At 43.3% G+C, this 23,573-nt stretch overlaps 3 protein-coding genes and 1 non-coding gene across 5 annotated transcripts; 2 read left to right on the top strand and 2 right to left on the bottom strand.

Moving 5' to 3' along the window:
- The first annotated feature begins 693 nt into the window (after window positions 1-693).
- Window positions 694-5,268, top strand: LOC125898831 (endosialin-like). The gene is made up of 2 exons (XM_049592790.1): window positions 694-1,771; window positions 3,255-5,268. The coding sequence occupies exons 1-2, from the start codon at window positions 1,342-1,344 to the stop codon at window positions 4,982-4,984; spliced, it is 2,160 nt and encodes a 719-aa protein (XP_049448747.1). The 5' UTR covers window positions 694-1,341; the 3' UTR covers window positions 4,985-5,268.
- A 450-nt stretch (window positions 5,269-5,718) lies between these two features.
- Window positions 5,719-16,803, top strand: dpp3 (dipeptidyl-peptidase 3). Of its 2 annotated transcripts, none has more exons than XM_049592445.1 (19): window positions 5,719-5,936; window positions 7,543-7,707; window positions 7,848-7,992; window positions 8,134-8,223; window positions 8,414-8,551; window positions 8,875-8,949; window positions 9,206-9,296; window positions 9,578-9,708; window positions 10,938-11,068; window positions 11,208-11,266; window positions 11,474-11,668; window positions 11,810-11,922; window positions 12,025-12,117; window positions 12,216-12,278; window positions 12,363-12,487; window positions 13,076-13,196; window positions 13,501-13,680; window positions 14,688-14,850; window positions 15,814-16,803. In XM_049592445.1, the coding sequence occupies exons 1-19, from the start codon at window positions 5,791-5,793 to the stop codon at window positions 15,954-15,956; spliced, it is 2,367 nt and encodes a 788-aa protein (XP_049448402.1). In that variant the 5' UTR covers window positions 5,719-5,790; the 3' UTR covers window positions 15,957-16,803. The 2 variants fall into 2 exon arrangements, with proteins under 2 accessions (XP_049448402.1, XP_049448403.1); XM_049592446.1 differs by lacking the exon at window positions 5,719-5,936 and adding an exon at window positions 6,050-6,231.
- Window positions 5,828-5,909, bottom strand: trnas-gcu (transfer RNA serine (anticodon GCU)). Its single transcript has one exon. It is a non-coding gene; the product is annotated as a tRNA-Ser (tRNA).
- A 1,603-nt stretch (window positions 16,804-18,406) lies between the features above and the next one.
- LOC125898894 (ras and Rab interactor 3-like) lies at window positions 18,407-22,504 on the bottom strand. The gene is made up of 6 exons (XM_049592923.1): window positions 22,368-22,504; window positions 21,546-21,746; window positions 21,315-21,435; window positions 20,751-20,823; window positions 20,479-20,570; window positions 18,407-20,060 (listed from the first exon to the last, which is right to left on the bottom strand). The coding sequence occupies exons 2-6, from the start codon at window positions 21,744-21,746 to the stop codon at window positions 18,751-18,753; spliced, it is 1,797 nt and encodes a 598-aa protein (XP_049448880.1). The 5' UTR covers window positions 22,368-22,504; the 3' UTR covers window positions 18,407-18,750.
- Window positions 22,505-23,573: the final 1,069 nt, after the last annotated feature.

A 23,573-nucleotide genomic window follows, 5' to 3' on the forward strand; every position in this document is an offset into this window, starting at 1 on the left:
AAATTATTGTATAACAGCATAAGAATGAACCCACTCACACAAATATGCAAAGACCAACAGGTATTCCTGTTCCATACTCAAATGTTTCCATTGGACTGTAAAAACTTCCAGCTGGTGGGGACTTGGTAGAAAAAGAGAAGAAGGGGTGGTGGCAGAGGAGAGAAAATAGAAGATTGAGGGAGATGAAGAATGAGATTAGGAAAATAAATATAGAGACACAAGAACAATGAGAGGCTAACAAAGACAGCAGAAGGTGGAAGAGAAAAGGGAGAGGAGGAGAAGAAGAAGAAGAAGAAGAAGAAGAAGAAGAAGAAAAAGGGGGAGACGATCTGTGCATCTCACAGAGCTGACAAACACTTTCCACTCCTGTGGATGCTGTGCAGCATGCACGACTTGAAGGCTAAGTGTGTGTGTGTTTATATGAGAGTGCACGTGTGAGTCTAAAGCCATAGGCAGGATGGGGGGACAGAATGGTGCCGTATGGTTTTCATAACTCTCTGAGGGTTTTCAATTCTGCTACCCCCCCCGCCACCCCCCACCACCCAACACACCAACCCGTCAACCCCTCCAGCCTTCCCTTATACACTCACACATTTTACCAGCCCCCTCTTCCAAAAAACACACAATTCTTTTTCCTCTACGTAGCCTCCCCCCCCCCCCCCCCTTTCCACCCTCCCCCATCTTTCTCTCTTTCTGAGGTTCAGTCTGCGAAGCCAACTTTGCAGAGGCAAGAGAGCCCCGGCAGGATCAGATACAGGAGAGGGTTTCTGCCACTGAAATTCATCACATTCATATACGGACTCTATTTAACTCATTTGGACTCAACTGAAGGGCAGATTGCTCCATTCAACATTTGTGAACCCTGGACTCTACTGGTACTTCACTGGACTTTATTTTGGACTGTACTGGACCCAACTGGACTTTCTAAGGGATTTCACTGGACTGCATTGGTCTCTATTAGTTTTGTATAGGATCTGGTAAAAATCTGCTTTACTGTGCCAGCAGTGCTGAAAATTTGCTGATGAATGAATTTTGACGGATTCTACACTACAGGGCTATTTGTTTAATTTGTTTGGGCGATCCAAGGTAAATTAAGATAATCCAATGTCAGTGGTAGAGTTATCTGTCTCAGATTACTTTGAGTAAAAGATCAATCAGACCGGATTTATTGTTTAAACACACAAAAATCTGGTTTGGCAAGTTGTTAGATTAATTGAGGTGGGCGGATCTCGGTCAGGTTTGTTTGAACAGGAGGTCAAAAAAATAGTTATCTTCCTTTTATTAGGGTTATTTATTTTGGCTGCAAGGTCAAACTTTGAATGCTGGCCTAGTTTAAACCTCATGTCTTGGTGGAGGATGCAAACGACCATCAGGAGCAGTAGCAGCTGCAGCAGCATGAGTCTCCTGTGTATCCTGTGGCTGCTGATGGTCTGTCTGGCTCCTGGAAGCCGAGGCCAGAGGCTGAAGGAGTCAGACGGGGCACAGCCAGCTGCCAGGGCTCAGCTGGCGGAGAGAGACGCGCTCTGCCACCCGGAGGGATGCTACGCTGTCTTCCTCCAGAAGAGAAGCTTCAGGGAGGCTGGGCGGAGCTGCCGGGAGCGAGGTGGGACCCTGGCAACGATGCACACCCACGAGGCAGCGGGTGTGGTCCATGAGCTGCTGTCGGCCATCGAGGGGACCAGGTCAAGGCTTCGCCTATGGATCGGGCTGCATAGACCACCACGCCAGTGCTCATCCACACGACCACTAAGAGGATTCGTCTGGGTCACAGGCAAAGTCTCACCTTTTTGACATTTGACCCTTCAGTGTTCTTAAAATTAACCTTCTTCACTGTAGCACCCATTTTGTTGGCTTTTAGTAAATAAACTCAGACAAAATATCCCCAAATAAGGAAAGGTACATAATGGTACCTTTTTTCTTGCAATTAAGCTTTAAAGTTTAAAGTTCCCTCTTGATTCTGGCAGTGTTTGAGCCTGACATAAACACAACTAAATCAACTAGTGCTAGATGTTTAAGCCACTAGAAACACATGTGGACCTGTGTAAACTTTCATAAACTTTTTCCCAAACTAAACTCCCTTAAATCAGTTTGATTCAGTATTTACAGCCACTGGGCCTACTTCAAATTGCTTCTTCCACACATGCATATCAGCTGTATCAAGAGCTGATGAATCACTTTCAGATTTTGCTATTAAAGCATTGTGCTTTGTCTGACCTCTCCGTCAGACTCTGGTACCCGGGCCAGCCTCCACAGCTCTGCGCTGACTGCATGTGTATTACATTAGCTACTTTTGTTTCACAGAGACAGAGCTGGCGCGACAGGGGAAGTCCAATCCATCTTTTGACCCCGCTGTTACCCCTCAACCTGATTTAGTCATTACATAAACCTCGTCCACTAAAAGCCAGATTGTTTTTTTATCACTCAAAGTGTCTGCCTTGGTCTTGATTTAGAACAGACATTACATTTTCAAGAGTTATGTGGCCAGCTTTGTTGTTTTTTTTCCCCCCATCTGTCATAATTTAAAGGGTTGGTTTACCCAAATTACAAAAATAGGCCTAATATGTTTCTCATTTATTCCTGGTTAAAGATAGTTTTGGTTTTATTAAACTCAGTTTGATAGAAAGATTTCTGATGAAGTATGTGAAGAAAAGTTTGTTTGTGGTGCTCACAGCATTGAAAAAATATGTTAATAAAAGTGCAACCCATCTGTATAATTACAACCCAGATCTTCTAATGTGGTAAGCCCAGCTTTGTGTTGACTTTTGTCTCGAAGTTGGTGCAGCTACAGCATATTATAGTATACCATACATGCTTATAGTATACTACTACTAACAGGAAAATTTTACAATCTGAATTGTATTGCAATGAATATATGGGTGAGGTAAATCAGGTGTTTTCAAGGGCCATATGTGTGGAATTTGAAAATGTTTGACGTTGGCGGCTCCTAGTGGTGCTATTGAAAAAGACAATGGGGCAGACGGCAGTGCAAGCTGCTATAAACACCAAACCTCACTGAGCCAGCCCAGAAACAATGACAGTTAATGGGGCTACCCATATGTTTGCATTAAAAATTCTTAACATAGTAGCTTTAGTCATCATCTTAAGGGCTAACAATTTAAGTGTGTTGTATAAATCTGAAAAAGCAAATTAAATACTGCAAAATAAATTGCATATACTTAGAAATAATAGACAGACACTAAAAAGAGAGAATTTCTAATTTAACTGACCTGGTCCTCATTTTTGTTTTCCAACAGGAGACCAGGACGGCCAGTTCACCAACTGGCTCCGTGAAGACACCCCTGGGACTTGTGCGGCCCCTCGCTGTGTGGCCATGACCGTCCACACTTCTGAGAGCGGACGTGAGAACAACGACAATTTCCGGTGGCTGGACGGCTCCTGTGCACTGCCCTTGGATGGATATGTTTGCCAGTACAACTACAAAGGAATGTGCGTACCACTTCAGGATGAGGGCAGTGGTCCAGCTATTTACACCACCCCATTTCACCTCGTCAGCACACTGCTGACCCATGTGCCTTATGGGTCTGTAGCGGCTCTACCATGCCCTGCAGGCAGCTCAGACCCAGAGGATCCTGCTGAGCAGACAGTGCTGTGCATGGAGAGAGATGACGAGACGGTGGGCTGGTCCAGGGATGCCCCTCTCTGCTCATCTGAGGCAGCTCCAAAGAACCAGGACTGGTGCAGTGGGGACCATGGCTGTGAGCAGTACTGTCAGAACACAGACACAGATTACTACTGTTACTGCTCAGAGGGTTTTACGATAGATGAGGACGGATACAGCTGCAAGCCTGATCCCCTGACACAAACTGACACCCCTGAACTGTCCGCTGACTCAGCTGGTCCCACTGAGCAGTCTCAAATAAAAGAGATCTGTGTAGAGATGGGGTGTGAGTACGACTGTGTGGAGACACAGCGGGGCATCCGCTGCACATGTCCCCCGGGCTACCAGATGGGTCCAGATGGCCGCAAATGTTCTGATGTAGACGAGTGTCAACAGCAACCATGCCTGCAACTCTGCGTCAACATTCCAGGCACCTTCCACTGCACCTGCCACTCTGGGTACCAGCCAGATGATGAGGGCGAGTGCGTGGACATAGATGAGTGCCTCGATGAAGCCAGCTGTGAAGGCACTTGTGAAAACACAGAGGGGTCCTTCACATGCTTGTGTAACCCAGGGTATGAGTCAGGCAGCGGAGGAGAGTGTGTGGATATAGATGAGTGTGTGGGAGAGTCGCCCTGTCAGCAGCAGTGTCTCAACTACATGGGAGGGTACCAGTGTTACTGTGACAATGGTTATGACCTGCAGTCAGATGGACTTACCTGCCAGCCTTCGCCTGATGATGAAGAATATTCCACTCTGACCCCTTACCCCAGTGACTCTGCTCACATACCCGGCTTGGACCCTGATCATGATAATCCCTGGTCCACCTCTTTCACCCCGGACCCAAACTTTGAAGCTGACACTAACTTTGATGTTGACTGGCTGACAGAGGCCCCTGAGGTACTCTCCCCTGACATGGGTCATGGGTCAGACAATCACCTGAACCAATGGGATGCCCTATCACCAAAGCGATATCAGACAACCCCATCCCCGGCACAAAAAGACAACACAGGCAATGAAATTGACAATGAGGCTGAAGCTAGAGAAGCTAGTGACGGGGCTGATGTTGAAACTGCTGTTGGGACCAGGGATGGGGATGGGTCTAAGATGGAAAACACAGAGGGTGTCAGTGGCACGGTGGAGGCAGACGCTGGATCTGATGATGGCAAACGAAAGCATGACAAGAGCTGGCTGCTGGTGGCCCTGCTGGTGCCTCTGTGTGTGTTCCTCGTAGTGATGCTGGCTCTGGGGATCGTCTACTGCACCAGCTGTGCTGTGGACAAGAGCCTGAGCTTCTCAAACTGCTATCGCTGGATACTCCCTACGACGCCTCCTGACAGGAGGGACGGCAAAACCCAAGCATGAACTCTAAAATAAACAAACACACACACAGATGTGTTGAAGGCCCGGGGCTGATCACTAAATCCACCTTTCGGATATAGCACAGCTGAGCGGCCCTCCCATTCATCAAGCAAAACTTAATAGGCTACTTTCTGTTGCACAACCCTTGTAAATATTTCACTTTCTCATCATGTTTTTTAGAATTCAATAAAATCAATAAACTGATGAAATACTGTGTGGTTTGTAAGCCTGTCCAGCTCATAATGTGTGTGTGGAAAGCGGTGTTGGGAGGGTTACTTTTGAAATGTAATAGGTTACACATTACAGTGAATGAAAAAATGTAATGTAAATATTTGAATTACTTCATTAAAGTAATGTAACTTATCACATTTCATTACTCTTTTGGTTATTTTTCAAATAAATATGTTAAACTGGGCGATAAAGCTGAAAAATGAAAATAGGCTATGCCAAAAGAAGACATTCTGCATGGCAAATAGATGCGACACAACTAAATGAATATTATATCCTGCATATAAATGTTTTACTGAAAAGAATATATGCAGATGTTACTCCAACATTTTGTAACTGATTGCAATTACATTTATTTGTAATTGTAACCAGTTACACCCCAATACTGTTGGATAGAATGAATGGGTAAACACATATTACAGGCTTTGGTGAGCAAAAGCAGGGAGTGGGGGAGGAGTCATATGCTGGTGGTGGGGGCGTCATCATGTGTACATGTGGAGTCACCTTAAGTTGTCACGAGTTCCGGTTGTGTGACCACTGGGCTAGGGTTATTACCGCTGTACACTGTGTACCGGGACCGAATGATGTTGAGATGTCTCCGATTATGGAAAAGGAGTCCGACGAGGATGGGATTCGAACCCACGCGTGCAGAGCACAATGGATTAGCAGTCCATCGCCTTAACCACTCGGCCACCTCGTCGTGTGTTCACTTTAGGTTGAGATATTGGTAATTATTTATACATATTATCGTGTTTTATCATCTTTTGTGTGGTGTTATTGTGTGTTTGTTTTAGGTGTTCGGATATCGTGTTTTTTGTACATTCACCTTTGGTCTGAAAATTACGACGTGAAGCTCATGGAAAAGTTCTGCGCAGCTACTTCTTGATTGGCTAGTTTTTCCATCAACCACAATTTAGAGCCTCTGATTGGCTGAGGGGCGGGTCTTAAGGTTGAATGAATACAGGAAGTGTACAGCGTGAGACTGCACTTTGACGTTCGCCGGAGCTGTTGAAGAGAATAAGGTAACAAGCAGTTGAGTTAGTATCCATCTTTATAGCTCTTTGGATTCACGGTATAGTGTCTAATCATACGCGGAAATAGGTCGGGTAGTATTTGCAAAGCACTGTTGTGCGCACAGAAGTTTTGGGCGTGTGTTTAATTTGCTCCAAGCACTTAGCAGCCGGCTTAGCATGCATGCTAGGAGCTAACAGTCATGGTAACACTGAGTTAGCTGTTTGCAGTGGCCTGAGGACGAAACATATTTCCACTATTTACTTACACATGTAGTTGAGTGTTGCCCTGCCGTTAGTAGGCTGCTGATTTTTAAAGAGATTTAAAGCATGTTGCCGCTGTTTGAAATGCGCTTGAGTATAATTAACGTTATTAGTTTTATTTGAAAGTGAAAGAAATCTGCCTGCAGTAACGTTAACTACAACTGATTGGTTCCTGTTGACTCTGCGCCATGGTCAGCTATGATAGGTCAAGGTTCACCAGCTGCTCGTCTCATAAACTTTCTATTGGATATGATTTAAATAAACTTTTACCTTTGTCCACCCCATTAAACTGTAACAGTATCTTCCATTATACTACACACCACCTAACCACCTTTACCTCTTCAGAAGAAACAAGTAATAAAGAATAAATAATAATAATAAAAAATCACCTTGATAAAGCATAAACAATGGGGTGAAGTTTTGCTGCTTTTCTCTCATATATCATTGTAAATCGAATAACACTGGGATTTTTGGCTGTGAGTCGGACAAAACAAGTATTTTGAAGACCTCTCCTAGGTTTCCAGAAAACTGATGCAGTCATTCACAATATTTCATAGACTAGACAACAGTATGAATTATTATCTGTTTAATCAGTAAGGTAAATAAGCTATAGTGGCAGCACTAGTATTGTGTAAAATGACTTTTAAGAAGTATACTATAGGCTATATTCTTTATACAAGAATCATACTTAGCAAAACCAAGCTGCTGATTTTATAATATGAAATAAAGAAAACTTTTTTTTAACCAGTATGTTTAATACAACTGTTGGAAAATTGCTTTATTTGTTTGTACAATACACAAGCTGCTTAACTTGTCGAAGTAAAGACAGGTGTGCAAATACTCCCTAGAGCTCATGGTTATCTTTAAAAAAAAAAAGAAAAAAAAAGCAGCCAATCCTGTCTGTTCTAACTTGCAATTTCACTTTTTTCTCTGCTCTGCTAATCTCTTTACTACCTCTGCTCTCTCATTTCTTTCTCATCCCATTTACATTCTCTTGCTCCCTTTTCCCTACCTCATGTATCTCTCTTTTCCCACTTTGCTTCCCCTCTCGTAATTCAGTTCCTCATCATCCTCGGCAGTGTTAAACCTCAGACTAAAGATGGTGGACTCCCAGTACTACCTTCCAAATGACATCGGTGTCTCTGCTCTCGACTGTGGCGAGGCCTTCCGTTTGCTTTCACCTCAGGAGAAGATGTACGCCCACTACATGTCACGAGCCGCTTGGTATGTTACTCATCTCAGCATGCAGCAAGTTCAGTATTAAAACCAAGAAATAAGAAATTTCTCACCTCAATGAAAACTTGAAACTTATGTTGACAGAGGAACTGAAACCCTGCTGACCAAAAAAACATCTGCTGTTTTAGGTATGGTGGTCTGGCAGTGCTGCTGCAGACGTCCCCAGAGTCAGCAAACATCTTTGTCTTACTGCAGAGAATCTTCAAGAAGCAGACGCCTGCACAGCTGGAACAGGTCGCCACAGCAGCTGGACTCAGCTCTGAGGAATACCAGGTACACAGTTGGCTGTTTTTGGTGCTGTCCTGACACGCCCTTTTACACACATTCACAACTGTAAACACATGTTAAGATGTTTATTATGCTATACACAGAATGAAAACCTTTTTTGTTGTATTTCTTGTGCTTGATATTTAGGCATTCTTGGTGTATGCAGCTGGTCTGTATGCCAACATGGGAAACTACAAGTCTTTTGGAGACACCAAGTTCATCCCAAATCTACCCAAGGTAAAAATCCAGTTCAACTGCTTTGTAAACAGTCACTTACAGGGGGGTGGAGACAACAAGATGAACACCTGTATCATGTAATGCAATCCAATATAATAGCGCCTTAAAATATGGACTCAAGAAGTTGAATCAACAGTTGTCAGACTGTGACATACTTCAAGCTGTCTGCATCTGTTAAATGTCCACACAGGACAAGCTAGAAGCTCTGGTGAAGGCCAGCCAGGCGTTTCAGGAACAGCCCACTGAGATGGAGGCTCTGTGGGACAGCTGCTCGTGTCCCCTGTACTCCCTGGAAGACAGACAGAAACAGCTGGGGCTGGGAGACAAGGTGGGATCTTGTATCATTGAATGCAGAGTCCAGGCAAACAGTTTTGTCTGGTAATGTTTAATTAAACATCCATCATGTTGTCAGGAGTGGATAGATTTGATAAATGTAAAAGGAGATTTCTCATTCTGCATCTTAAGCACTATTAGGAAGTCAAATAGTCTGTAGTGTGGTGTATTTAGATTGGCTGCAAACAACGCCATTTGCCCTTTTAGGAAGCCACTGAACCCCAAACTTCCAGTGGGTTCTTCAGTCAACATTTGTCACTGTAAGCCTCATGAGAAAATCCATGGCTCATAAAGCAATTCTGCTTTCCTTTTCTTCAGGGCATTACCACCTACTTCTCAGGAAACTGCTGCCTGGAGGATGCTGAGCTGGCTCAGAAGTTCCTTGACTCAAAAGTAAGTAATATTCTTATATCCATGGTCATGTCCCCAGTCTCTTGTAATACCCTGTACTTTCTTTTCTTCTGTGCTCCATTCTGACACCTCCGTTCTTTTCCTTGTCTCACTCAATTTACTTTCTTCTTAATCCTCTTTCACCTCTGACCTCCATTTTGACAGTTCATCCTGTCTCTCTGTCTTTGCTCACTCCTTAATGTATCTTTCAGTCTGATTCGGCTTATTCTTAGCTGTGTTCTTGTGGTTTTATCTCCAGAAACTCTCAGCTTACAACACCCGACTGTTTAAGAGGGAAAATGGAGGTAAAGCCTGCTATGAGGTGCGCCTGGCTTCAGCTGTGCAGAAAGGTCAGAGCTACAGTCTTACACGAGAACCTAAATAAGATTTATAAACATTCGCAACATTCGTCAAGCATACAGCACTTGTAACAGATTTGGCATAGAGAATGTGATACGTATCACATGTTCATATAGACTTCAAGTTATGCTACAGACATTCTAGCTTGTGAGCTCAAACACATTATGATTGCCAGCAAGTTGATATGAAGAGATTTCTTTTGTGTAACTAATGTTGTTAATGATGCTACACAGTCATTTAAAGCAAAGAAATGTACACTACTGTTTCACAGACTGCGCAGTGGAGGGGGAATGTGAGTCATGCTGCGGCAGCTTCAACTTTGAAGACAAAGAGTTCACTGTGAAGAGGGGAGACTATGCTCCTGTCATGGAGAAGGTCGCTTATTACCTTAAGAAAGCACAGGTGAGAACGAGGGATACGAAGTGGGTTATAGTCAGTGTTCAGACGGTATTGTTTCAGCTGTTTGGAACCACAATCAGAACAAAATCATTAAATATCAAGTTGATTGAGCAATACAGAGTTATTAATATTGCTGTTAAACATGGAGAACTGCTTTTGTTAAATTGTTGGAGTTGTTAGAACAAGTTCAGTGCCCATTCAGTTGTGCCTGTGCAGAAGAGGCTGATAGCTTGGCCTCCAGTATTGCTGCTTGCATCTTTCTTGAGAACCGCTCATCCAAACATCTTCACACTTGACACTGATAGTGTTTATGCCCTGAGCAACACACCTGCCATGATGTATTTGCTTTCCTTAGCAATGTTAGATTTGCTAACAACTTGCTATTTTGAGCAAGGGTAATTCCAGTAACAAAAATGCTGATTCCAAAAGTTAAGTTTCCGTTTTTGCACAAGAGAAGCAGATGTTTGTGAGTGTGACTGAAAACACACTTTTAGACCCAGCACAATAAACGGTTAAGTTTCACTCTCATTGCGCTAGATGCTCTGCTGCTCTATCTGTGCCCAGAGTACACTCTGCGCTCCAACAGCACTCCTAATGAACGGTCCAGCTCCAAAAATAGAAATTTCACAATGTGGCGCTAGATGTTTTATTCGTGACGGGCCACCACAAATAAATGAAAGTGGTTTGCTATAATGTACCATCTCCAGTCTCTCTTATTTTCATCTGCTGTTGGATATACTAAAGCAAGCAACAGAGTGCACACTTTGGCAGTTAAACAGTTAATGGGGGTCCACAGTCAATCCACTACACAGTGTGTACATAACACACTACTGATAAATATGTCCCATAGATCTCAAGAGCTTGCACTTGACGTTACACTTCCTCTGCAATATACCAGCCAAGTGCGAATTTGATCAGATGAATGGTTGTCAGACAAATTGGAAGACAGACAGAGACTCCCTCCATTTTAGTTAGATATCAGCAGCCACACTACTGAGAGTAAAAGAACCAGGAGGACTAAAATGAGGAGCAATATCAAAATTGCATCGTAAAATGAATGTAAAAAGCACTGAGCTTTGGCAAATATAACACAAAGAGGAGGTAAGAATGCACAGATAGATAGTTCCCTTTAGTTGTGTAGAAGTAATTGAATGAGTTGATAACCTAAAAATAATCCTCCTGCCCCACTCCACTCTTATACTTCCTCTTCTGTTGTCAAATAATGAACACAGGCGTATGCTGCCAATGAGAACCAGAAAAAGATGCTCGAGGAGTACATCCGCAGCTTCACCTTTGGCTCAATTGAGGCCCATAAAGAGGGCTCACGCTACTGGATCAAAGACAAGGGACCAATTGTTGAGAGGTGAGCCCACTGAATATCAAATCATGGTAACCTTGAATGTTATCTGATATATGAAAGACACAGAACAAATGTGTAGCTGTGGTCATGCTACTCTTGTGTAATAATCTCTCTCTCTCTGCTCCTTCACTCCTTGTCTCAGTTATATAGGTTTCATAGAGAGCTACAGAGACCCATTTGGCTCCAGAGGAGAGTTTGAAGGTAACTAACATGGTGATTTAAGAACAATGATATCAGCATGTTTATTGGTATGCAAGAAGGCAGCCTGTGTGTGAATGTGTGTGTGTGTGTGTGTGTGTTACAATATCTGACATAATAGTAGGGTTTATATTGCTGTCCTTTCTTCAGGATAAGTCAGACATTGTTTTCTATCACTTCGTAACTCCGGGGTTGTGACGTCACTTTTAGGTTTCATTGCGGTTGTGAACAAGGCCATGAGTGAGCGCTTTGCCAAACTGGTGAGCTCTGCAGAAGTCTTGCTACCTGAGCTGCCCTGGCCGAGGGAGTTTGAGAAGGACACTTTCCTCAAACCCGACTTCACCTCGCTGGATGTTCTCACCTTCGCTGGCAGTGGAATTCCAGCTGGCATCAACATCCCCAACTGTATGTACGCCGCTGGGAAATGGTTTTAAACTACACGCTACTGTGTCACATAACTTCATTCACTTGGTTTAAGTTTGAAATGCTTTTGTCCGGCACACAGTGTTATACTTAAAAACAGTGTTTGTGTGTTTTTGTGTGTAGATGATGACATCAGACAGTCGGAGGGCTTTAAAAACGTGTCGCTAGGCAACGTGCTGGCTGTAGCTTATGCTACGCAAAAAGAGAAGCTCACCTTCCTGGAGGAGGAGGACAAGGTAACTCATGCAGTGTCCTGATTCTCTCACACATCAGCTCTTCTCTCTCACACACTCCCATAATTATACATCCTCTTGTCTGTGCATGTGTGTGCACACTAGGACTTGTTTATCAAATGGAAGGGCCCATCATTTGAGGTACAGGTTGGACTACATGAGCTGCTGGGCCATGGGAGCGGCAAGCTGTTTGTCCAGGTCGGTTTAATATAAAGTTACTGACATTGGATTAAAGAGTAATCAGTGAGGAAATAAAATCTGATTTTGGGTTTGTTTTGCTCCATCTCTTCCCACAGGATGACAACGGCAAGTTCAACTTTGACCAGAGTAAAGTAACCAACCCAGAGACTGGCGAACCTGTGAGTCTGTTTGTGTGTACCCCTTTTGTTAACTCTGACAAAAATAGTAACTAATTATGCGAGTGTGTATTTTTGTTTTTTTAGGTGTCCAGTTGGTATCGGGGCAGCGAGACGTGGGACAGTAAATTCTCCACCATTGCTTCCTCTTACGAAGAATGCCGCGCTGAGTGCGTGGGACTCTATCTGTGTCTCAACAAGGAAGTGCTCAGGTATGTCATCTTTTGCTCATTGTTTATTGCTTTTCATTAGATATATGTATGTTACACATATCCATGTAACCCCTGATCCTCCTCCATGGTTTGATGTTTGAGTGGGAATTGACTTTTGACTGTCAAAAGCAAGCGAAACAAAGACTCGTCACGTTAGTTGTAGCGTCCAAATCCTGTAAATCCCCAGAATGCTCTGGCAAGAGAACATTTAGTGAATTTGGGTCACAAGTAGGAGACATAAAAAAATCAGGAGGTGTATTTAAGTGTGTCAGTTGTTTACCAAAAAATGCAGCAGAGGAACCCGAGGAGAGTGCATATTATCAGTTTGTTTGGGAGCCTTTAAGAGCTGTTTGGATTGATACCTCTGGTTTGCTCTGTGCAGGGGATGCTATGTTATTATTCATGTCACAAACAGTCTCACACTTTATTGATGACCTTTTGGGGGAAAATAATTAATCCCATCATGCTATTTTGGCTGTTCTAATGAAAATAACTGGAATGTTGTAGTTAATATTTCTGGTATAGCCCAGTGTAGCTGATGGCTATGTGGGCGGCTAGCATGCTAACTGTGGAGTAACTTTGTTTCAGTATTTTTGGCCACGAGGGCCAGGATGCAGAGGACGTGGTGTATGTCAACTGGCTGAGCATGGTCAGAGCTGGACTGCTGGGCCTGGAGTTCTACACACCTGAGAGCAAGAGCTGGAGACAGGTAATCTGTCTGTCTGCCTACAAGTTACTTTTTTCCCATAACATGCTGTCTCTCCCACTCTTTACATTTTACTTTATTTAATATAGAACTGGAGAGATACATATTTTTAAGCGAACAGTGTTTATAAGACAAGTCAGCATACCGACTATTAGGCATGTGTTTCTTACGACCTGTCTGGCTCAGTTTTCCATGTCGTTTTATAGTACAGCTTACACTCAGTCTGTCTCTGTTTATATGAATGTCAGGAGATGTATACAGTGTGTGTCATATAAATGTGTGTGTGTGTGTGTCTGTGTGTCCGTAGGCACACATGCAGGCTCGTTTTGTGATCCTGCGTGTTCTGCTGGAGGCCGGGGAGGGCCTGGTGGGCCTGGAGGAAGTGACGGGACAGGACGGCAAGCCTGACGCTCGAATCACACTGGACAGAAGCAAGATCCACACTGTGGGCAAGAATGCCATCCACAGGTTCCTCCGTAAACTGCAGGTAACCTACTTTCACACAGACAGCAGGTCTTAAATGACAAATTAAACATATTGAAGAAAATGCAACGAATCCTGAAAAGACTTAGAGTTGTGTGCATATGCGTCTACATGTGCAAACCAAATGTGGGTGCATTAAAATAACTATTTTATAGTACCATTAGTGGTCAAAAACCTCACAGATGCCTCCTTTGAATTGTCTATAAATCAGTCTAAAGGAAATTAATCTGCAAAAATTAGGATTATTGAGTAATTGATTAACTTTCAAAGCAAAAATTCTAAAAGACATCGCTAGTTCTGGCTTTGCAAATGTGAATATTTGCTGGTTTTATTTGTCTTCTATTATAGTAAACTCAATGTATTTGGGTTTTGGATTGTTGGTCAGACAAAACAAATAATTGCCTGCGCCAAGGAGGTTATGTTTTCGCTGGCATTTGTCTGTTTGTCTGCAAAATAACTTGATTGTCAACCTTTCCTGAAAATTTCATCAAAATCCGTTTAGAACTTTTCAAGTTATTTTGGAGACAAACAGACCAACGCCGGCAAAAACATAACCTCCTTGGTGGAGGTAATAATTGTTAGCAGCAGCTTTTATTACAATAAATGAAGTAATAATAAATAAAATTAAGCTACAGAATAAAAAATCCAGCCAACTAGGTTTTCAGGTTGCGATATTGTCTTAAATGTTTGCTTAAATTTTATTTAGACACTTTATTTGTTAAAAATGTTTTTTAATATGTTGTGCGACTCTAGTATGGCAATGCTACATGGTAATCATATTGGGTATGATTGTTAGTCTTCACTGTATTACCCAATAACCTGGGAGCTTTCCTGTCTACTAGTACTACTCACCCCCTTGTATTTTATTTGTACTAACATGATATAAAGGAATTATGACCCCTTGATGGTTGCGTACTGCTGTGTACTGCAGTTCTGTTTGCCTGTCCCTTAACAAATGATCATGCTTAATTTTACTCAACCTGTTGCTAACCTGATTTCGCCGTTCTGTAGGTCTTTAAGGCCACAGCAGATGTGGAAGGAGGCAGGGCTCTTTATGACACTTACTCCACCGTCAGCGACAGCGGTGCTCACAACTTCTTGCGTCTCCGGGAGACGGTGCTGCTGAGGAAGGAAGCTCGTAAGATGTTTGTCCAGGCCAACACCAGGGTCAATGGTATGTACCTGAATCTGTGCTTGTCATGGGCGTTCACCCATGTTTATTAACACAGATGCAGACCTCTCACATCTGTCTTTATTCTGCCGTTGATTTCACTGCATCGTAACATTACTGTCATTTGTTAATATAATGGAAATATATTTGTCCTGATTCTTGCCCATGAACAGAAGGGTAAAGTGCAACACACACCGCTGCCATACACCACACGTCAAAACGGCCGCCTCCATTATATTCTATGAACAAACCCACACCGGCGCCGATCTGCTTCAGCCCACTGCTCTATTTCCAGTGCGGCCGGCGCTGCGAGAAAAGCCTTTTATGTACGTCTCGGCCACCATAGTATCAACTACAGCTTTCAAAGGGGTATCTGGATGCTGAAGGTTATTAAGTTTTTCAAATTCTTAATAAGACAATTTTGATAAGAAACTCACCCGTGAAATCCAAGTTGTTGTTGCCTCAAAGTTTTTCCTCTACTTCTTCTGTTACTAGCAGTTGGCAATCGTTGGCAACTAGTGTAGGTACAGCCACCTAGCGGGCTGGGGTGGGAAATACACTTTAGTGTCGATGGTGCCACTGCCAGTGTGTTGGGGGGCGGCACTTGACGGCCACAGTGCCGCGCCAGTGGCAGTGTGTGTTACACTTAATGTGACCGGACCTTTTAGAGTGTGGCTGTTCCAAACAGGTGTGAAAACTTGGTTAATCTTTTTTTAGTCTTAAGTATCATTTTGAGTGGCATTTAAAAAAGTCTTAAATCTAACTTGCCTGCAGGAGCCCAGCCTGATAATTAGCTGTTAAAAAAATCACAACAGTAAAAAGCATTAAAAAGACATTGAACATAGCATTGAAACATTTTACTGAAATGTTTTGTAGTTGTGACTGTACATGCGTAGAAGCACTGGTAGACTCTTCCACTGACAGAGGCGATTACTCAGCTGGTGTCATACTCTGTGTGGTTTCCAGGGGACAGCGTTGAGCTGATCGAATACGAAGGCAGCGCAGCAGGTTTGATTCGCTCCTTCACCGAGCGCTTCCAAGAAGACGCAGAGCAGCTGGAGGCCAATCTCTTGGAGCTGAACAAAAGAGACTCTCCCTGCTGGTGCTGATGGATGGATGGATAATCTGCTCCATGGGCTTCAAAAATACCAACTGTAACTAACAGCTGTTACTTTTTTTCTTTTTTTTATAGTATACAAAAGTAAATTGATTCTTAATGGATGTTAAAACACAAAACTACATAATAATCCAAATCCTTTTACTATAGACTTCTGAAGAGACTAAATTAAAGTTTCATACAGTACAATAAAGCCATAAGACTAGAACAGATCTGCCAAAGACACCAGCCACAGTTTTTCTAGCCACGACTCATTCCAGGGTCAGGTGCTGTCTTTGATAACACAATCAAACACAAATAAATGAGCTGATACAGCATTATCACTCTTTTAAAAGCATGTAGGACACATTTTTCTGATAAGAAGTGCTGAGAACTGTCCTTGAGACTATTGCTGGCTGATGATGAGAGCAGTTCTTAGGTATAAATGTGTAAGTGACTGCAGGTAGGTTTTACTTTGCAGTCATGGCAGGGTCAGAATTTGGCTATAAATCTTCACAAATGACTGAGACATGTTTTGTCCGTACGTAAAATGATTTCCATGAATTGATTTTTACAAAATTATTCAACCTTTACAGTAAGTTGAATGCTTGTCCAGCCTTGGTGTTGATGACAATATGACAGGTTAAGACTGTTAACTAGCTGTCATTGCAGCTCAATGTTGACTATAAGGCAAATTATACTTAATGGTTTGTTTGCTTTCTTGCCCGTGTTTGGTATAAAGAAGTCATGGCTGATTACTTGACTGTATAAAATATTGCTGTGTCTGGGAGGCCTAAAAGAAAAGCTGTACGCAAGAAATGTGGTGTTGAATCTGCACAAATAAAACTTGTTTGATAAGATCTTGGTGGTATTTTCTTCAACCAAAACCATTACAGAGTCACTAATTTCACTTTTATGAAATTCACCCACAATCTGAGATGGACTTTCAATATACACTCACTGGCCACTTTATTAGGTACACCTTGCAAGTACATGGTTAGGCTACCTTCTGCCTTTATAACTGACTTAATTCTTGGTGGCATAGATCCAACAAGGTGCTGGAAACATTCCTCAGAGATGTTGGTCCATACTGACATGATGACATCACACAGTTGCTGCAGATTTGTCGGCTGCACATCCATGATGAGAATCTCCCGTTCCACCATATCCCAAAGGTGCTCTATTGGACTGAGATCTGGTGACTGTGGAGGCCACTGGAGTACAGTGAACTCATTGTCATGTTCAAGAAACCAGTGTGAGATGATTTGAGCTTTGTGACATGGTGCGTTATCCTGCTGGAAGTAGCCATCAGAAGATGGGTACACTGTGGTCATAAAGGGATGGACACGGTCAGCAACAATACTCAGGTAGGCTGTGGTGTTTAAACCATGCTCAGTTGGTACTAAGGGGCCCAAAGTGTGCCAAGAAAATCTCCCCCACACCATTACACCACCACCACCAGCCTGAACTGTTGATACAAGGCAGGATGGATCCATGCTTTCGTGTTGTTTACACCAAATTCTGACCCTACCATCTGAATGTCGCAGCAGAAATCCAGACTCATCAGACCAGGCAACATTTTTCCAATCTTCTATTGTCCAGTTTTGGTGAGCCCATGCGAATTGTAGCCTCAGTTTCCTGTTGTTAGCTGACAGGAGTGGCATCTGGTGTGGTCTTCTGCTGCTGTAGCCCATCTGCTTCAAGGTTGGACATTTTATTCATTCAGAGATGGTCTTCTGCAGACCTCAGTTGTAACCAGTTGGTTATTTGAGTTACTGTTGCCTTTCTATCATCTTGAACCAGTCTGGCCATTCTCCTCTGACCTCTGGCATCAACAAGGCATTTTTAACAACCGCTCACTGGATATTTTCTCCTTTTCTATAAACCCTAGTGATGGCTGTGCATGAAAATCCTAGTAGTTTAGCAGTTTCTGAAATTCTAACAACCATGCCATGTTCAAAGTCACTTAAATCACCTTTCTTCCCCACTCTGATGCTCGGTCTGAACTTCAGCAGGTCGCCTTGAGTTGCTGCCACGTGATTAACTGATAAGATACTTGCACTGACACGCAGTTGAACAGGTGTACCTAATAAAGTGGCCGGTGAGTGTATTTAAATAACATTAGAAACAGACCAGATGTTTGATGTCAGACTAGAGTATCAAAGTGGCTTCATTTCATCCACAAAGAACCAGAATAATGTCACCACAAGAACCCTTAAATACTGGGGGCTTTTCAGGTGATTTTTAAGTGTTAACATCACCCTATTTTATGTTTATTTGTTCTACAGTTGATTTACTCCTACAGCGTTGATGAAAATGTAGATTGCAATGCCTAGTGGAAGCCAGCTTAACAGCAGTTCCTGTTTATCACTGCCTTACAACTGTAATAAGGTCATTTTATTTGTACCTTCAATGCAGAAAAGGGCAACTAAAGGTTAACTGTGATGGACAACTTAACTCAAGAAAGTTTCAAGAGTTTAATATTCAGAAAATACCAAAAGGAAACAAATGGCTCCATGTCAGGTAGGAAATCAGTGAGAAGAAATAGAGGTATGCTTTACAAAATGGATGGCAATAGAGCATGATAAAAGGTGAACACAACTTGCAGATAAAACGTGCAAAACTACCAGTATTGCCATTAAAATCTTTGGTTTTGTAAAACTTATTTAAGTTTTGCCTTATTCTATAAATCATTTCAGGGTGAGACCCTGGGATGCTGTCACCATATCTACATTTAGTAATTCTACACAGTGCTTCGTAACAGTGGAACATGATGTTATCCAGTTATATTTGATGGTGTTTGTTCGTTAGAGGCTCGTACCGATGTGCTGTTTTTGTGGTAAAGGAGGTGGAGTCTCTGCTGACCCCTCAAGGCTGCTGAAGGAACTGCAGCTGTCCGTGCCATTTAGAGAAGCAGCGTTCATTTCTAAAACCAGACCCATTTCCTGCTCTTCTGTCTCTTTGCGCAGTTCCTTATTTGTGTCATCTTCATCTTTCTCTGTACCTGATCCCTCCTCCTCTTCATCCTCCTCCTCCTCTTCATCCTCCCTCTCTGATCTTGGCTGATCTGGTCTTGAAAAAGGAACAGGTATCTGATAGGCCTGCTCTGCCAGCTGAGGGAAGGCTGGAGAGGTGAAGGGAGAGAGCGAGAATGGGATCTTAGGGGAGGGAGACGGGGACTGGTAAGGTGAAAGAGAGGGTGAAGCGCTGGGTGAGTCATACGGAGACAGAGAAAGGGGAGCTCTGGGAGAAGCACATGGGGACTGATAAGGCGAGAGAGAGGGAGAAGGACCAGGAGAGTCATCAGGGGAGAGGAACGGAGATACTTTGGGGAAAAGGGGAGGAGCCGTGGGAGAAACAGATGGGGAGAGGTATGGCGAGAGTGAGGGACAAAGGGAGGAATTGACCATTGCAGAAGGCTGCATGTAGTCTGAGTCGTCTGGGAGATCCTCCATTTCTGCCAGTAGTTGCTCTGTAGCCTCCTCTTCCCTGACTCCAGCCTCCATCGGTATTTGGCACTCCTCCTGCAGCTGGAAGTCAGCAGCTGCTGACAGAGGCTGAACTTGGGCCTCAATGGGGGTGACCTGACTTGGGTTCTCACCTTGTAAATGACCTTTACTGGGATCAGCGGTTCCTTGTCCCTGTTTCTGGGCTTTACATTTTTTTCTTCTGGTTTTTGGCATTAGAGGCGGTGGAGGAGGAGGAGCGAGCGGGGGCGCCAGCAGGGTCGACGACTCGGTGGAAACCCGAACCTTGAGGCTGCGTTTGAACATGCGCTGTCTGGACAAAGGGGCCTGGAACTGCAGGAAAAGGGGGTTGATGAAACAGAGGGCGCCCTGGCCGGAGCCACAGTCCAGCTCTCTTGGGCTGCGTGTCGTGATTGGACAAAACTCATGGAACAGGGTGGGACTGGAACCAGCGGTGTCTGATTCAGCAGCTGTCTTGAGCTGGTTGTCTGAGTTGGATTGGGGAGTTGAATCAGGCTGAGCTGCGGAGCTTGTCTGTGAGGCAGCAGTGGCCGGGGCTGAGGGTATAGCATCTGGCTTCTTCTCCTTGTCCGTCTGAGGCTTGGGTGCCTCCCGTGGCCCACGGACGTTTAGGTGGGAACTCCAGAACTCTATAAAACACAACGCTTTTTCATTATAGTCAAACCTGCTGGTCAGTTCCTGCTCTGCCTTTGTAATCTTGACAATTTCATACACTGTATGTACATTTTACACGGTACAGTGCGTCTAGACTCTAGCCTGATTGTTTTTTGTTCTTTCTTTCTGTTTAATATTTCATATGAAAAAATAATTTTTAAAGAGTATTTTATATACATTGTTGATTTTACTAGAAACCATCAGTCTGTGTCTATTCATTTATCCTTCGGTGGTCAGAGGGAAAAATAACCTGCACATTAATGTTTCCAGTGTTTATGTTTGCTACCCTGCAGCTTTGGAGGCAATTACTGTGTGTATAGTATGTGTGCAATAAATCCTCCAAGGCCCATATATCTGAGGTTGAGGTTACAAAATAGACTTGTGTTCACCTACCTATTCCCATATGTGAGATGGACTCCAGCTCTTTGTGTGATGTTGCCCTTGCAATAGCTTCAGGGAGCTCCAGAGGGAAGCATAATACATCTCTGACACACAGAGAATATGTAACATTAATGAGTTCTTGCAGATCAATAAATATTGACAGTGATCAATGTAGAAAAATAGGAAAAACTGATGATGGCATATTGTAGAAGGCGTGAAGGTGAGGAAAAGAAACAAATGGCAAACAGCCGAAGGAAATGAGAGCCAGGAGGAAAGGGTTTTACCTGCTGACACAGTAGAAGGAAATGAGTCTTGGGAGATCTGGAAAGCTGATGGCTGAAGTCTCCAGAGACAGAGCTGGGGGGGAGGAAAATTCAAAGGTGCAGGGATTTTTGGAGGAGGAGAACAGTGGTTAGAAGTAATCTTGTGTAAATAATGTGTAACACTGGAACATAACTGTGGTTAAGGACCATACCAGTAGTTCTGTCATTTTGTAAAGCCTACACATGGTTTTTGAATTGATTTCCTGCACTCCAGAGACTTGCAGGGAAACCAGGAACAGTTACACTTACTTTATGACATGGTAATACCTTAGAGCATACATGAGGAGTTGTCAATGGACTGAAATAAGCACAATAATGAATTTAAATGCTCTGTTTCCAGCTTTGTCTCTTTGGAAATCTAATTGTCGTATACTATTTTAAATAAGTATTCGACAACTAGCTGCTCAATCAGACAGGATCTTGATTTGTGAGCACACAAGTATGACTGTACATGGCAGATTTAGTCTTGCTGGCTAAGTGTTTGGGGTCAGACAGAGAAATAACATTTAAAAACTCATGTCATACTCTTGCTTGAGTGTTCCTCCCTGATGCCAAACTGCTGAACGAAGGACGGCACGCTGTCATCTGCCAAGCGGACACACAGCACGTTTCTCTGGGACGTGCGAGACTTGCGCACCAGGAAGCTCTGCAGGACAACAGCAACTGATTACTGAGTGCACGTGTGAGTGTGTAGGACATGGAAAGAGGAGACACGAGATGTACTGTGGTGACACTAAGTGTGTGTGTGGCTCTGACCCCAGGAGGCTCCCTCTGCAGTATGTGCAGTGCGGTGGCAGCATTGATGGACAGCTGAAGCCACACGGGGACTGTGAGCAGCAGACGGTCCAGTATGCTGATGTTTTTCAGAGAGCCCTGTCCTCTTTGATGCCCTGCGAACTTGCGCTCTGACGGCTGGGTGGGCTCTGGGAAATCATACAGCGGCTCTTCTTGTGCCATCTACACACACAAACACACAGAAAAAAGTACACCCATGGTAAGTGTCCTGCCATTTATCTTCCCATGGTGTATGCATACTGCAAGTGGTTATTATCTCCCTGTGCGGCGCTCCTTCACAACAGGAAGATGGTTGGGATGCCTTCTCACTCACTCACACACACACACACACACACACACACACACCTGCCTAATAAATCTGCCTGGATTGGGACAGCAAGTCCAGACTTGGTAAATTGCAGCAGCTCAAATAGAGCTTAAATAAGTAGGAAGCTACTGGAAACACACGTTTAAAATGTTGACACACACACACACACACACACACACACACACACACACACACACACACACGCCACAGATGGTGAGGTAACATTCAATATCAAAAATAAGCACTCAGTGATATTCTTAGTTTGAGGTTATTATTTTTGAACATATCCAACAGGTCTGTCAATCTCACCGCAGCCTACATGTCAACATCTGTCTGGATCTGCAGCGCGCATTCCTGTGAAACTTGCACATTTCCTCCTCAAATGATGATGCACACCCAGTCTTCCTCATGTACAATTACACAACTTGTGATTACTGCGCCATGCTAACTATAACATCACCAGGCTGGTTGTTTACCTCTTTGCCCCGATCCTTCTTTATTTGTCCCCTCCGGCTCCACTTTATGTTGGCATGCTCCCTGTTCTTCCATCTACTTCACAGCGATGAAAACTCCACTTCCCTTCCACTTCGGCCTGTCATGACGTGTGTTCCTAGATCCCGAGATATCTCTGGTCTTTGGCTCCTCCTCCCCTCCCACCTGATCTCACCTGGGAGCAAACATGTGATCTGAATGCCACAAGCCGCACGGGCCGCACGGGCCGCTACTACAGTCACGTGTCTGAAACGGAACTATAAGTAACCTATTGTAGTTATACCTAACTATGGCCATAATAATCCTGGAGGACATATACAGATATTTCACTAAGGTACTGTTCTTTACCTGTCAGAAGAGTGAGGAAGAGTTGGTTGTTTTTTTTTTGCCCTTTCTTTTTTCCAACTCTTTTTATTGGGGTTTTCAAAGTTAAACAACCTGTGGCAGTAGTATAAAATTGGAAATAAAATTTTTAGTACAAAAATATAACAAATACTCAGCAAATGAAAAATAAAAAGAGGTGGTTATTTAAAATAAAAAATAAAAATATTTAAAATATATTATTGTATCACTCTATCATTCTAGCCACAGCAATAGAAAAAGAAAATAAATAGATGAATAGTTCTATAAAAAAAAAAAAGAAGAAGAAAAGAAGGATGTCAGATTGACCATGTTTTGTGTCATTGTCTATAAAGGGATGCCAGATCTGGTAGAATTCGTTTTCACACCCTCTTAAGGAGAATTTAATCTTTTCCAAATGCAGGTGGTGCATCACATCCTTCACAAGGGCAGAATGGGCAGGAGCCCGTGTTTGCTTCCAGTTTAAAAATATCAATCTACATGCTAGTAGGGTTACAAATAAATAAATAACATCATATTATGTTGGGAGCTGGTTATCACAAGAGAGAACCAAAGAGTGCCGTCAGTGGATCAGGATCCACAGGTCTAGTCCATGTCTAGCACAAACTGAGGAGGAATGTACTAGTAATTGGAATTTTTACCCTGTCTGAAGCCACAAATATTTTTTCTCGGGCCTCCCCTGAGTGACTGGTGGAAAATGCATGACCTTCCCTCCACCATAAATTAGTTATTACATTTTTATAACTTAGGCTACCCCGATGACTTGAAGACAAAATCCTGGAGTTGAAAAAAGTCTCCGTTTTTCATTCTAGTCGTGCATGCTGGTTAAT

This window comes from Epinephelus fuscoguttatus, linkage group LG12 (genome assembly GCF_011397635.1).
Source record: "Epinephelus fuscoguttatus linkage group LG12, E.fuscoguttatus.final_Chr_v1".
NCBI lineage: Eukaryota > Metazoa > Chordata > Actinopteri > Perciformes > Serranidae > Epinephelus > Epinephelus fuscoguttatus.